The sequence below is a fragment of the Labrus bergylta genome, chromosome 17 (genome assembly GCF_963930695.1).
Source record: "Labrus bergylta chromosome 17, fLabBer1.1, whole genome shotgun sequence".
NCBI lineage: Eukaryota > Metazoa > Chordata > Actinopteri > Labriformes > Labridae > Labrus > Labrus bergylta.
Window position 1 is genome coordinate 8,587,961 of NC_089211.1, and position 15,299 is coordinate 8,603,259.

Sequence of the window (15,299 nt, forward strand, 5' to 3'; positions counted from 1 at the left end):
TCAAATCCAGCCTGTGGCTCCTTTCCCACATCATTCACTACTATCTCTCTCTCTTATTTCTGACTCTATCCTCTATCCTCTCTCTACAATAAAGTCCCAAAATTAATCTTTAAAAAAAGTTCAATTCTTTAATTCAAACTGCAAAAGAGTCTTTAAGTGTGTAAAACAAAGTTATGGTTCTTTAAAGGAGCATTATGTAACCCTGACATCTAGTGGTTAAAATGGGTATTGCAGTCTAAATTCTAAACATTGTAGAGAGCTGTCTCCCTCCCTCCTCTCTAGAGTGGATGCTCACGCAGGTCGCCATGTGGTGGACACTGAAGCTTCAGTGTTTATCCAGCTCTGCATCGGTCTGTAAACCTTTCTGTGTTCTAACCTCTCTCCATTTTTCAAAAGCATCTCCAATATTGATCCTAGTTTGAGCACGTTTCTGCTCGTGGAGCTTATTAGAAACATGCAGAGGCTTTTTAGGTCGGGTACAATCACTTCTATCTGAACCACTTCTCTTGCCCGCTTCCATCACTGCAACACCTGTTGACCTGATAACTGCTCTCATATCTGACAAACCGAGGGGCATCCAAAACGGCCGTGTGGGGGTGTCTTAAAACCGCCTACCTTCTCTGGTCCAAACAAATCCAGATCATTCAGGACCAGAATCTAAAGTTAGAAGGAGGACATACTGGCTGCTGCATTGTTGTCAGAGAAGCCAGCACTTCAACATAGCATGTTTCCTTAATGTCTGACCATATAGTAAGATCACTTCATTTCATTCACTACACATCTTACTGATTACGTCAGGTCTTTACCGTCTTCATAAAGCAGCGGCGTTCACTACAAAGCAGTCAGACACGATCCGTCCTTCTTGCACATTATTTTAATCGAATCAAACAAAAGACAGAATAAAACTCAGCGTGTACAAAGAGAATAAAACTCCTCCGTGATGAATTAACTTAAATGTTGAGAGTTTGGCGCTTGGGGCAAGTCAGCGGGCAGCATCAGCAGGTCGTCGACCTCCTCCTGCAGCGCTGAAGCTTTCTCATTCAGCAGCATCTGGAACACAGAGAGACGTCATCTGATACACACAGGACATAACAGACCAGATGTTAATCACCACGTCTTCACACCGCACCGTATGACACAGGACAAACTGTCTGACGCTCACCTTGGCAGACGCTACGATCTGATTGGCTTGTTTCTTGGACAGGTTTTCTATCGACCTGCAGAGAACTGCTGGGTCGGCGTTCGCCAGGTGGGTCAGCGTTTTATAACCGGCGTTGTAAAGTTGCTTCGCTCGAGACTGCAGGGACAAAAACAAGATTCATATTTGTATTAACGTCTCTGAAGATGATGCATGCTGTTTGACTTGGTCAAAACAGGAGATTTAAAACGACTCAAAACGGTTGTTCTCTCCTGAAGCCCCTCCCCTCCCGTCTGACCTCCATGACTCCAACCACCTCCATCAGAGGGATGAGTTCAGCCCGCACGCAGTAACTCAGCCTCCTCGTCAACTCCATGAGCAGAGCTCTGAACGGCCAGAGCTCCTCCAGTTCCTAAAAACACACACACATCAGTATCACAGGTATACTACATACAGCAGGGAGGAGGAGGAGGAAAGGAGGAAGAGGAGGAGGAGCAGGAGGAAGAGGAAAAGGACAAGGAGGAGGAGGAGGAGGAGGAAGACGACGAGGAGGAGGAAGAGGAGGAAAGGAGGACAAGGAAAAAAGGAGGAGGACGAGGACGAGGACGAGGACGAGGACGAGGAGGAGGAGGAGGATCTCAGGTGTGTCACCTCGGTGAAGTGCAGCACGCAGGAGCAGAAGGCCGACGAGGAGCTGAGCAGCGTCTGGATGAATCCTCGGCTCAGCTGGAAGCGCTCAGAGACGCTCCAGAGATTCGTCTCCTTCAGGAGAGAGAGGAGGACGAGAGCGAGGTACATCCTGCTCACCACCTCCATGTTCACAGTCTGAGAGGACCAGACGATGACATCATCAACATCAACAACAGCAACAACAACATGGGACAGTGGGTTACTTAAATACTCGACAGTTTAAAGAGGAATTCTTTTTGCTTTTAATGCTGCACTCTCTCTAATGATGCCGAGTTTGTGAGAATATTTAACAGAGAGTTTTAAAGCTGTTTAAGATATTTTCTGACCTTCTTCACCGTCTGTCCTGCAGCTTTTCTGGCCACAAAACTCTCGGGCACTCCGACGGCTGCAGAGATTTTCTGCTCTGAAGCCGACAGCCGAGTGAACTGCAGCACAAACGACACGGACACGTTAACATCCCCTGCTGTGAGCGTTTTATTGTACAACATCGAACAGAGTCTGTACCTGTCGGAAGTAGGTCATCCAGTCGGGTTTGCACTGAGAGATCATGTCGTACGGAGTCACCAGGTAGACCAGGTGCAGGTAACTGTTGAGCAGCAGACCCTCCAGACCTTTAGAGAGGTCTTTGTAGAGGATGTCGCTGTAGGTCAGATCTACAGAGCCTGAACACACACACGAACACACACACACACACACACACACACACACACACACACACACACACACACACACACACACACACACACACACACACACACACACACACACACACACACACACACACACACACACACACACACACACACACACACACACACACACACACACACACACACACACACACACACACACACACACAGTGTGACCTATATTCTCTCTGTTGATTTTTGTTCTGCACATGTTCAATGTTTGATGATTAACAAATCCCACTCTGCCTTCTTTAAATAGTCAAATGTGTCACTTATCAACAATCCAATACTAGAGCTTCTTTTTCTGTTGCCATGGTTTCGGAGTGGTGGGATTTTTTACTCGAAAGTTTCGTTTTACCTTTATACGTAGCCTTTCCCAGCCTGGTGACCTGCAGAGTCTGAGCGTCTGCAGACACACTGATGAGATTTTTCTCCTTCAGGAGGTCCACACACGTCTGCACCTCCTCCCACAGACTCCTCCTCACACACAGCTGCTCCTGCTGCACGAACAGCAGCGTGCCACACAGGAACTCCCTCACCTGCTCACACGACGACGTGATCTGCAACACACACACACACACACACACACACACACACACACACACACACACACACACACACACACACACACACACACACACACACACACACACACACACACACACACACACACACACACACACACACACACACACACGCACACACGCACACACACGCACACACACGCACACACACGCACACACACGCACACACACGCACACACACGCACACACACGCACACACGGCACTTATTCATCCCCGGTCTTAAACACAGCTTGATGTGATGTGCTCAGGTTGAATGAAAAAAAACTGAAGGTTTACATTTAATCCAATCAGAGACAGGATGAGGCTGAGGAGGCCTTTCCCATCGTCCAGCATCAGTTTACTGAAACAGTTCTCCATCGGAGCGCACACCAGAGTTTGAGCCTGGAGAGAAAAAACACAAAAACACAGCTCAAAACAGAAAGATTTAAAAACATAAAGAGACAAATGCCCACAGATCATCTCCTCTAAAGCTGAAAAACATTAATTTATTAGTCAATTGACACTCTGTCAAGCCCCGCCCCCACCAGGAAGTAATCCTTTGTTAAGCCCCGCCCTCACCACAAAGTAATCAGTAGTGTATGTGTGTGTGTGTGTGTGTGTGTGTATGTATGTGTGTAGTCACCATGTTTCTATCTTTCTCCTGCAGGATGAGGATGCTCTCTCCCACCGTGTCGATCCCCGCTCGACCCGCCCGGCCCACCATCTGTTTGTACTGACTCCTCTTCAGGAAGTCTGCGGCCAAGTACGGAGAGCGCAGGATCACCCTGATCAGAGGACAGCAGGGTCACACAGTCTGCACACTTCATGTGTTCAAATGAATCTCAAATTACAGCATCTGGATGGACACGTGGCGCGGGTATGTGTGCGTTACCTGCGTGCAGGTAGGTTGATCCCTGCAGCCAGGGTGGAGGTGCAGGTGAGCAGACAGAGCACCCCGTTGGAGTACGCCTCCTCCACCAGCTTCCTCTCCTCCGAGGTCAGCCCGCTGTGGTGATACGCCAAACCGTACGGCACCGTCCTCCTGAGCACCGGACACAGCGAGCCGTTCCCGCTGTCCCTCAGCTCCCGGAGGAGGAGCGACTTCTCCTCCTGACGCCGCTGCAGGAACTCCCTGTGGAGAGTGAAAGACACTGAGGCGTCACACAGAGAGCTGCAGACGGCGGAGCGGAGACGAACGCCGCAGGAGGAACTCACTCTCTGAGGTACGTGCAGATCATCCCTGCCACGTTCTCACAGTTCTTCTTGGTGGGACAGAAAACCAGACAGGAATGAGCCGGGATGACTTCAGTCACCAGAGCGATGATGTGATCCGGGTCCATTTTCTGCATCGCACTCGAGTACTGAGGGAGGTCAGAGGTCAGACATCAGGCAGTGTTTAAAATCTGCAGCACACACTCGTATTATTTTTACAATAATTTAAACTAAACTCCAATCATCATGTTGTAAAAGAAACCTTCACTCAAACCTCTCCTGATCTAAACTGATCTAATTACCTAACCGCTGCTACCTGTTCAATATTACTTGTGCAATAACTTTGTAATTCACTGCTTTATAATTGTTTATTTATTTACTCAGTCACTTTAACTGTCTATATATTTATTTATTCATTCATTGCACTAAAACTGTTTATTTACTCATCCAGTCACTGCACAATAACAACTGTATATATTCTTTCAGTCACTACAACTGTCTATTTATTTATTATTATTCATTCACTGAACAGCAATTTCTCTGGCCACTTTTCACAAACATATTTGTCTTTCATATAACCAAAAACATATTTTTATTTTTATATAAGTGAACTGTTTTTGTAAACGCTGCTGTATAGGATTGCGGCTAACAAAGTTTTGTTGTGTCCTTGTATACAATGATAATCAAGATTCTATCTATCTATCTAAATTAGAGGACTGATGTCCCAGCAGGACCTGGAAAACGTGTCCATGCTTTAATCTCTAGTCGACTTGATGACTGTGACAAGAGTCTCTACAGGTCTGTCTCAAACATCAGTCAGACACCTGCAGCTGATCTGGATCAACGTTTCGCTCCCTCTGAACCTGCCGAGCAAGAGCAGTGTGCAGGAGCACTTACTTTAAAGTTTAGAGGACGTGAGAATCTGAAACAGTTCTCCTCCTTTGGGTCCACCTCATAGATGGTATCATTCAGTTTGACGTACTCCTTCAGCTGCACCTGAACAGACAGCAGGTTGGACATGGTGCTGCTCAGTCACGATGGTTTAATAGGTATACAGTGCGGCTGATGGATGGATTACTAACAGAGGATTAAACAGTCTGAAATCACTTACAGGCCTGAAGTCGTTGGTGTAGTTTTCAGCCCTCAGAAACGTCTGCAGGTCGTTGATGTTTCCCAGAGTGGCGCTCATTCCAATGATCTGAGTCGATTCTGGAAAACAACAGAGGAGCATTTAAAATGTTTTACAAGTCAACTCAGTTTGATTTTAAAGGTCACATATTCTGTAAAATCCTCTTCTCCATGTTCCTCTAACTCTAATATGTGTCTCTAGTCTGTCTACAAAACCCCCAATGATGAGAAAAGTGCATCCTCTCCGTCTTTTGCCTGCTCCACTTTTCAGAAAATGTGTGCTCAAACAGGCCGTTTGGAGATTTTCCCTTCATGACATCACAAAGGGCAGTAGCCCCTCCCCCAGGTGGGTGACACTCCCACAGCTAGGTGTTTGTTCTGCCCTCTGAGTCTGCCTTCTCACCATAAACAATAGGACATGGAGCGAGAAAGCCAGAGACACACAAGCCCTTCCAGAGAGGGGGCGTGGTCAGACACAGCTCATTTACATATTTAAAGGTACAGACACAGAAACAGCCTGTTTACCTGCTGCAGACATTGCTTCCTGTTTACCTGCTGCAGACATGACTTCATGTTTACCTGCTGCAGACATGACTTCCTGTTTTCCTGCTGCAGACATGACTTCCTGTTAACCTGCTGCAGACATTACTTCCTGTTTACCTGCTGCACACATTACTTCCTGTTTACCTGCTGCACACATTACTTCCTGTTTACCTGCTGCAGACATTACTTCCTGTTTACCTGCTGCACACATTACTTCCTGTTTACCTGCTGCACACATTACTTCCTGTTTACCTGCTGCAGACATTACTTCCTGTTTACCTGCTGCACACATTACTTCCTGTTTACCTGCTGCACACATTACTTCCTGTTTACCTGTTGCAGATTGAGTAGCAGAATGACGACACTTACTGCTCATGTAGAGAACTTTGGCGAGCGTCATTTCGATGATAGCTCCTCGGCTGCCATCACCCAACATGTGAAGCTGCATGTGAGAGACACGTGTTAACATGAAGCCTCCGACTAGCTTTACTGTCTCAGCTCAGATATCAAGGGGGGCGTGCTCGTACCTCATCGACCACGACCAGCCCGAGGTTCCCGATCCTGCTGCTTTCTATCAGAGAGTTGACGAGGCTGTGTGCTTTCTCGATCGTAGCGACGTAAAGGGATGTTTTGTTTCTTCTTTTCGTCGGAGGAAACTTTCCCTTACTGCCCGCGTACTCCTCCACCATGAAGTCCAGCTCCAGGCCGAAGCTTGCCAACCCACGTACCTGCAAAATAATCGAGAGTTTGAAAGGCTTTTTACCAGCAGAAATGGGTCCCTAAAGAAAAGACCCTCTCTGACTAACAAGAGTGATGTAACACGACCCTGCAGCCTGTTCTTACGTTTTAAAAAGCAGATAATACAAAATGTGTTGATCGGCCTTCAGACTGTGCACAGGCCTCTCCTGAAAACCTCCACAAAGACAACTCTTCTGATTGTATTAAATCTTTGGTGGGCAACGTGCGTACCTTCTCCTGCACCAGAGAAATGTACGGTAAGATGAACAGACAGTCCTTCTTCCTGCACAGCAGCTCTCTGAGGATGAGGATCTCTGCAACCAGAGTTTTCCCTCCACTGGTGGGGAGAGAGTAGATCAGGTTGGTCCTCTGCTGAACACAGTCCAGGTTCAGACACGTCGTCTGCCAGTCTGAGAGAAAATCATATTTAACAAGTCATGAAAAAACATTTAAGAAGTCATGAAAAAACATTTAAGAAGTCACCTCTCGTTTGTCTGTAAAAAAAACTAAATACAGGCCAAAAACCACTCTGTGGATTTATCTATGGCCTAAAGATAAAGCAGTGACATTTATTACAACATTACATTTCCTGCAAGAAAGAGAATATGTCAAATTATTCCATCAAAAATTCTGGGTTCAACTAAATAAACGTCAGAGCTGGAGGTGTGGACCATGTTTCTTTGAGTTTTGGAGAATCTTCAGACAAAACAAGACATTTAGGGTCGTCACATGTGACCTCATGTTCTCTCTTTAAACAGATTCTGAACATGAATACAGAATCTGTGAGTCAGGGAGGAGATTTTAGTATCGAAAGAATTTCTGTTTGTAGTCCCATCTATAGGGGCGGAGCCAGGGGTGGCGTGAATTATGATTGGCTGTTTGCCGCTCAGAGGCAAGACTTTTTGATCAAATCAACTATTTAGGCCGCTGGTCGCCTCCTTTGCATTTCTTTTCTATATTTTTGTTTCTTTCTGCATGTGACCTCTGACCTTTGAGTCGTCTGCCTCAGCTGCCTCCACTTAACCCCCCGACCTACAGATAGAAAAGGGCACAAGCCCTGAGCTGTCCCACCAGGCTCCTGATTCTTTAGCCCTTTGCATTCCAATGTCGCCCATTTCATTTGGCTTGTATTTTGAATAGTCACTTTAGACGCAGGGCGCCGTTTTTGTTGGGTCACAAATGTGTCTGCCTTTTAAAAATCAGTTTTCTTTCTTTGTTCTGTCTCATGTTTTGTAGTGTCAAAACTGAACTTGTCATGTGATTGGTTGAAATATATCAGACCTTTGGGTCATGAGTCAGTGCTGAGGCTCAACCAGCTGAGAATCTCTGATCTAAATGTTTCCACAGAGTGGACATAGAAAGGGTTAATAAATGCTTTTTATTGGTGTGAATGTGTGCGTTCATAACTCCTCTGGTCATCCCTGCAGAAGTCTGCGGCCCGGTTCAACCCCCCCCCCCCCCCCCCCCCCCGTAGGGAAACAAGTCAAGACACAAGAGGGGGGCGGACTCATCCGCCAGAACGCCACCCATACCGTCTGATAATAATTTTACTTATCTTGAATCTGAATGTGAGTCAGGTTCACTATCTGGTGTTGAGTGTGGATGGACTCTCCAGAATACAAAGAGAACAAGTTTGTGATCATATAGATTAAATACCAAACGCCTGAACATGAACATTGGGGATTGGGTGAATATCTAAAAGTTGGTGATATATCAGTTGGAGAGAAAATGGGGCGTCACCATATAGCGTCTTGATTCCTCTCAGTTTGAACATCAGGTCTTTTACTTTGGTCGGGAGTCCAAAGAACGGGCCGAGGTCAGTGGTCTCTGCAGAAACCGTCTCCATGGCCTGCATGGCGACGCTGATCTCCTCGGAGACCACGGCCTCCTTCAACCCCACGGTGCGAGAAACGCTGGAGGGAGCAGCGGCGTTACACAGCATCGTCTTCTTCAGCTGGTCGGCCACGCTCCTCCTCGACTTCCTCCTCGGTTTGTCCTCCGTGATCCTGTCAGAGTTTTTAAAAGGCGTGGAGGTTTTGCCTCCGTCCTGCGGTCTGCTCCTCTTCACACTCTCTTTGACCTGCTCCTGAAACTGAAGCAGGCTGGCGGGCAAATCGTCGAAGGGTTCGTCTGCGAGGTCGTCCAGGATCGAGTCGGTGAGAACGTCGTCCGTGCAGGATTTGTGCTGTTTGACGTCCTTCGTCGGCCGCAGCCCGGTGAAGTCCGTGTGACCTGAAGGCTGGACGTCACGCTGCCTCTCCTTCTGCTCCGCATCGTCCAGCTTGGCGAGCAGAGAGCTGTCCTCCAGGATGCTGTCATAGTCCCCAAACAGGTCCTCACTGTCGCTGCAGAACTGACCACAAACACACAAACTGTTAGCTCAACCAAACCCTCCATAACCCAGTAGTGATAGGTGTTATTAAGACCGTGTGTGCAGGAGTTTCCCCGCTGTTCCTCTTGTACACACCTGTCTTATGGAATAGTTTCAGTTTTTTTAAGTTCCGGTACATAACGACACAATCGATCATGTGCTGCCCCGCCCCCATCGTTTTCTGCAGACTAGAAAACGCACCTGCACTTTCTCTAAGCTGGTGCTAAGGCCTTATTGCACTACTTCAGTCACTACTACACTAAATGCATTATCACTTTCTTTATTATTATAATCCTGTTCTTTACTCTGCTCACTCAGGTCTGTGTTTGTCTTGTTGTCATGTGCCCTGTTTCTAGCAGCCTAAGCGTCCTGTCTCCGTCTCTGTCCTGCATCTTGTTCTCTTTTTCTTTCTGTATTCACCTCTGTTGTTCTTTTAAGTCGGCCTGATTTGAGGAGAACAGCATTCCTCTCCCATGTACGCTGAGAGTATCTTAAATCCTTAGTTGTGCATCCTTCAGCCTGATCCTGCCAGCTTGAGAAAACGTCCCCTGATGACTCACCTCAGCAGCCTGTTCGTCAGCCATGATGCTGCTGAGCCTGCAGGCTGGGGGACATTGCTGAGGACAGGGACCCCCTCCTCTCTTCCTGGCAGGTGTCAGGTGAGTCTTCAGGCTGTCCCTCGACCTCTTCCTGGAGGAAACTCTCTTCACCTTCAGCCCTAACCTGCCAGCATTCATCACTGTGCAGATTGAGCCCTCAGCTCCATGAGGGTCACAGTCTGTATTAAAGTAAACACAGACAACGGAGAGGGTCAGCTGAGCGACAACACATCCTGAAACGGAGACACTGACGATCAACAAACTGTTTCGAGGAGCTACAGACAGTTTACACTTCACAGCTGTTATGTTACAATACAATATTTAAGTAGTAAAACACGAGAACGCTTTACAAACGTCATCCATCTCTCTATGTTACCTAGCTTCCTTCTGGCAGTTTGACGTCTTTACTGGTTCCCTCGGCGACTTAATAAACTCGTTTAAAAAATAATGTAGTTTTATAATTAACGGCCGTGATACAGCTCACGATGAGTCAGCAAGAAAAGTTCAACAGAAACTGCTTTACTAGTTAAATGTAACTTTGGTCAATGTGGAGACTGAACAGCTCGACGAGCATCAGATTTTAAATCGTTGACGTCACATGGAATCAAGAGGAAGTCCCGCCCTCACTTCCGCCTTCGGTGAAGCGGTTACCTAGTGCTGCATTCAAGTGGTGTCGGACACATCGGAAAAACGATGTTTCCGAGTTGTAAAATAAACTTTTTTATTTTTTTATTAAACATTTCTTAAACATTTCTTGCAAATGTACAAATGTAAAAAACAAATACAAAATATGGTTACATTCTGTACAGAATTGCCAATGGAAACAGCTGCCATGTCAAAGAATAACAGTACATCATTTTAACATTTAGAAATGAAATGACAATGTCTTAAAGTGCAGTTAATGAGGTCTGGACTGAATATAAGAAAAAAGTGTTCTTGGTACATTTGACGCTTGTCTCCATCATTTCTGATCTGCAGTAGTCATATGTTAGCAGCGCTTTAACATTTGCTTTAGCTTTAGCCATGTGGTAGCTTTAGATAATAAACACATTTTCAAGATGACTGGGCTCACTTACTCGTCCTTAATGTCTTTTAGTAATTGTTGCGTGGAGTAGAGAGATGTTTCTGTGAGTTTTGAATTCAAACTTTTTTAATTCAGGGTCCTGCCACCAGTCTACCCTCTGGATCCGTCTACCTTCACTGGATTCTTGTTCCTCATGTCCCTGGCCTTGGTCCTGTTATTTTTTTCCCTAATATTATATTATCATAGGCCATAATATTATGTATATGACTTAAACATCAAAGCGTCTCAATGCAATTTGAGCAGAATTAAACTTTAATTTTCTCAAAAACTTTAAAGTAAAACTTTAACTTAACTTAACTTTAACTTCACTTTAAAGTAAATTACGACAGAGGATTAGGGCCACGTTACATTATTTTATTTTTTTTTAATTTCGAGATTAAAGTCGTAAATTTACGAGATTAAAATTGTAAATTTACGAGTTTAATCTCGTAAATTAGCGAGTTTGAGACCAGTTCTCAAATGACAAACATGGAACATCTTGTCCTAAAGGTTTCACTAATAAGGAAATAGGCTACTTCCTTAAGTAGTCGGTGAAAACAATTAGTTCAAGAGAAGTTTTCACTTCAACTTGCAAGAACCTGTTTATCTGTAAAATGATGAACAGGACACAAACTGTCTCTGCACACGAGACACTTTAACAAGGCAGACCGATAACAGACACAAATAGTTGTGTTGGGGCTTTACTTATGCACATATGAAACTACACATGCTTTTGGCACATCATCATCTTCACATTGTCATGAAATATCAGCACCCTGAAAAGATACTGCAAGAAACTGAAGAAAGAACCACATTGACTTGGACGAAGTTGTGTCTGCAGAGGAAAATACTTTAATCATTTTGTGCAGGCTGGTCTCGAACTCATTAATTTACAAGATTATTTTCGTAAATTTACGACTTTATTCTTGTAAATTTACGACTTTAATCTCGAAATTAAAAATATTTGTCATAACACACTGACATAACAATATTCAACTGTAACCATAGCGCCCCCTACTGCAAGGAGTAAGTACTACCTCCCATATCAAATTAATGAATGTAAATAACGATGAATGTAAAATGTGTTTCTGACTGACAGACTCCCTCTGCGTCAGATTGGCATTTTCATCATAATGAATTAAAACAAACAGTCTGAGTGATCATGAAAAGAAAACGATTATGAAGGAATCATTTATGATCATTTGATTTGAACTCGTTACTAAACTCAGCTGGTGTTGAGAAGTTTCATTGAAGTCCGATCCGCTGCAGCGTCCAATCAATGAGTGTAACGGAGTTAAAATGCACTTTACTTTTGAGTACAGTTTACAATTTATACTAGAGATTTCATTTATAATTTATTTCTGTCAAGTATTTGTGAATTTTATCTTAACGAGTTATGTATATTTACTGTTATTTTATCAAATTTATGTTTCCTTTGAGAATTAACTTTTTGGCACTTTGTGGCTTCTGTACCTCCTGGGTTACCGTAGCTCCTTCCATCTGTTCCTCACTTTGCTGTTTTGCATTGCTGAGGGTAAATTGTATGTAAAAACGTTGCTGCGTCATTACCTTATTTACTGTGGAAAATAAGTGATTTAAGTCGTAATGTTCAGTTTATTTTATAAACTAATAGTAATATGATGTTAATCAGTCATTTTGTTTAGGTTTTGAGAGTTTTATATCACTTTGGAGACTGTTTTAATGTAGCGGTTTTGTATGAAAAGTATTTTCATACTTTCTGTTTTGTTTTACAGCCGCATGTTGTCGTTTATTTTGTCCACTAGGTGTCACTGTTTTACCATTTGGTATACTGTTTCTCATGTTTTTTTTAATGAGATTTATTGTTAATATACACTGTAAAACCGAAGTTTTTCAGCCATGTGTAGCAGCTCTTGGTTATAAATATTTACATATAGTTAAAATATTGAAATGATGATTGTAATGTATTTCTATGTAATATAAATGTGTTTTGAGCTCGGACAGTGCCGTTTTGCATTGCTGAGGGAGCAGAGGTGCAGAAAACAAATGTCCAGAAGGCACATTGAATGTTCTTTTGTCTTCTGCAGAAAACAAAAGCTGGAAAACAGTCAAAGTCTGGTTTTCTTCACCCCCTGACCACATCCGTTACACTCGCTCCTCAGATCTCCCTCTTCTCTCCTCCTTTCAGTTACAAGAGCTTTGGGACGATCCTTAACACGGCAGGTCTGGAATTTGGCTACTTCCGGTTCTGCTGAGGATCGAGGAGATAGCATTTAAGAGAATTGAGATGTAGGGATTGAGACTCGGGCTGAATCGTGATGGTCCTCCCTAAACCCTGAGCCCTTACAGACTTTATTGACGTCACCTGGAAAGTGATTGAATGCATGAGGCTGCGAGGGCTCCAATGGTTAAATACAAATGGGACAGCACTCTGCAACTTTTCTGTAACCATGACAACATGATGTCATGTAGCAAAAGCTTATTTTACGTTTTTTTTACTTTACTCACTCAGCCATGGCGCTTATAAAAAGTTCTACTCAATATAGGCCTATATATAAATGTATTTGTTGTGGGATAAATAATGGTTTATCTTATCTTATATAAATATAACGGGACTAACATGCTCTCTGTCTCTCTTTTTTTGTTTATAGACTTGTAAATAAGTTCTGAATTAGCTGTAGTTTCCAAATAATTTTTTTAGTAGACTGTAAATAGAGCGTGGTTTCACCTTCCTGTTTTTTTACCGTCTTTTTCCGTTTTATGTCATTTCTTTGCCTTTCAATTATTGTGGGCTTCCCCTGGAAATCATATCTTTGTCCGCGTCACAATGCTATGAACTCTGGGTAATTCCCTCACGTTAAGTCTGCAGATATGCCCACTTACGGACAGGGTGCATAAAGGGCTCGTAAAGTCAGAGAGAGATCCCACAAACACTTGACGATTTGACAGTGGGACAGCACTAAGCCCTCACAGACTTACCGGGAACGCGCACTTAAGTTCCTGCAGACGTAGTATGAAGAACATACCACGTTGGACAGTAGCAGTGTGCAGTTTCAGAAACATCCAGGTGTTTCTAACAGCTGCCTGAGAGTCATGTGATCACCTGAGTGTTTGTGTCTCCACAGAGAGGAGGAGCCTGATCCAATCAAAACCAGAGTCAGACTCAGCATCCAACTGTGAGAGGAAACTTCAGGAACATGGAGCCAACTGCAGCAAAGAGACGGAGTAGAGATTATCCTCCTGATATGGCTTTCATAATGGAACGTGATATTGCTCATATAGCATCGTTTGTCGAAGCGTTTAACAGCAAAGAAAACAGGATGAGAAAGATTGTAAAAGAGTTACAGGAGATCGCTGCTGAAGATAAAAAGATGCAAAAAAGCACAACTATAGCTAAAGTAACAGGAGGTATTGCTACAGGAATCGGAGTGGGAATCGGAGTGGGACTCGGGATAATTGCAGCTCCATTCACCGGGGGGACGACCGTATTATTAGCAGCAGGATTAGCAACAAGTGGAAGCGCCACTGTTGTTGCTACAAGTGTGTCAAAAGCCATAATAGAGAATGGAAGTGCAAAAAAAGTTGAAAAGTTGGGAAAAGAATTCATGGAGATTGTTGAGCCACTGAAGGAATGACTGAAGGAAATGAAAATAATTTTCCGAGAGTCGGAGATAAGTTTAGCCGCTTTAGCTCAGACTAAAACAAACGAGTTTCAGGAGATTCTTGAGAAAGTGACTGCACAGAGAACAAGTAAAGAACTCAGAGACTCGATCACCAAAGCAGCTCTTCAGAGTCAGAGGGTTGTGGATGCTTATGAAAAGATGAGTCAGGAACTGAAGTGTAGTTCATTATTAAGGAGAAGATGAAACAGCCAGGCCATGTTTACATGACAAACGACTTCAACTGAAAATACTTTGTCCCGTTCTGTCTTCATTTAGAAAACACAGCGTCTCCTTCATGTAAACTGACAATAAGCAGCTCCTCTGAAAACAAACTTTTCGCACATGCTCAGATTTTGGCAATGTTTTAAACTCTGATTTAAAGCTGTTTGTTTTCACTTCCTGTCGTTGTCTCCTCTCCTCACTCTCTGATGTGCGTCTCAAAGCGTCTGATGAATAAACGCTAACTGTCTCTTCATGTTTGTTCTCTTCGCCTGGTTCTTTGTCCGATAAACACCGCTCACAGTGACTGTGATGTCATACAGCGGTCAGCATCACATCTCTGACTGTTAACACGTCACTGTTGGGCGATATGTATATATGTATATATACAGTAAATGATCAAAGACAGAAACAGGGTAAGAAGAAGCTCGGTGGATGGAAACTCTTAACACACAACACCGTAGATCTACATTTGGACCGTCGGCGTTCTCACACTGGCTCCCAGTCTGTCAGAGAATAGATTTAAAAATCCTGTTACTGGTTTATAAAGCGCTTAAAGGTTTAGGGCCAAAATACATTAGTGACCTCCTGATTAATTACGAACCATCCAGACCGCTCAGGTCGTCTGGGACAGGTCTGCTCTCTGTCCCCAGAGTCAGAACCAAACACGTAGAAGCAGCATTCAGTTTCTATGCTCCTTATAT

General features: G+C 44.1%; 1 protein-coding gene and 1 long non-coding RNA gene across 4 annotated transcripts; one reads left to right on the top strand and one right to left on the bottom strand.

Moving 5' to 3' along the window:
- Window positions 1–856: 856 nt before the first annotated feature.
- On the bottom strand, window positions 857–10,260 carry helq (helicase, POLQ like). Of its 3 annotated transcripts, none has more exons than XM_020660272.3 (19): window positions 10,049–10,260; window positions 9,634–9,851; window positions 8,443–9,055; window positions 6,934–7,112; window positions 6,492–6,692; window positions 6,334–6,406; window positions 5,405–5,502; window positions 5,191–5,289; window positions 4,297–4,442; window positions 3,974–4,213; window positions 3,725–3,866; window positions 3,379–3,483; window positions 2,876–3,077; window positions 2,333–2,490; window positions 2,155–2,253; window positions 1,790–1,963; window positions 1,437–1,550; window positions 1,163–1,297; window positions 857–1,050 (listed from the first exon to the last, which is right to left on the bottom strand). In XM_020660272.3, exons 2-19 carry the CDS (start codon window positions 9,808–9,810, stop codon window positions 946–948), a joined length of 3,060 nt encoding a protein of 1,019 aa, XP_020515928.2. In that variant the 5' UTR covers window positions 9,811–9,851; window positions 10,049–10,260; the 3' UTR covers window positions 857–945. The 3 variants fall into 3 exon arrangements, with proteins under 3 accessions (XP_020515928.2, XP_065821476.1, XP_065821475.1); XM_065965404.1 differs by having other exon boundaries at window positions 857–1,072; XM_065965403.1 differs by having other exon boundaries at window positions 9,634–9,905.
- A 1,794-nt stretch (window positions 10,261–12,054) lies between these two features.
- LOC114920405 (uncharacterized) lies at window positions 12,055–14,851 on the top strand. The gene is made up of 2 exons (XR_010669048.1): window positions 12,055–12,937; window positions 13,840–14,851. It is a non-coding gene; the product is annotated as an uncharacterized lncRNA (long non-coding RNA).
- The last annotated feature ends 448 nt before the right edge of the window (window positions 14,852–15,299 follow it).

What these genes read in the sequence shown, in the direction of transcription:
- helq (XM_020660272.3), bottom strand. Translation starts at nt 9,810, where the DNA reads ATGAATGCTGGCAGGTTAGGGCTGAAGGTGAAGAGAGTTTCCTCCAGG. An exon ending in AGGAGAAAGATAGAAACATG is followed by an intron (nt 3,484 to 3,724) that starts GTGACTACACAC and finishes TTTTCTCTCCAG; the next exon opens with GCTCAAACTCTGGTGTGCGC. An exon ending in AGGTGGTTGGAGTCATGGAG is followed by an intron (nt 1,298 to 1,436) that starts GTCAGACGGGAG and finishes TTGTCCCTGCAG; the next exon opens with TCTCGAGCGAAGCAACTTTA.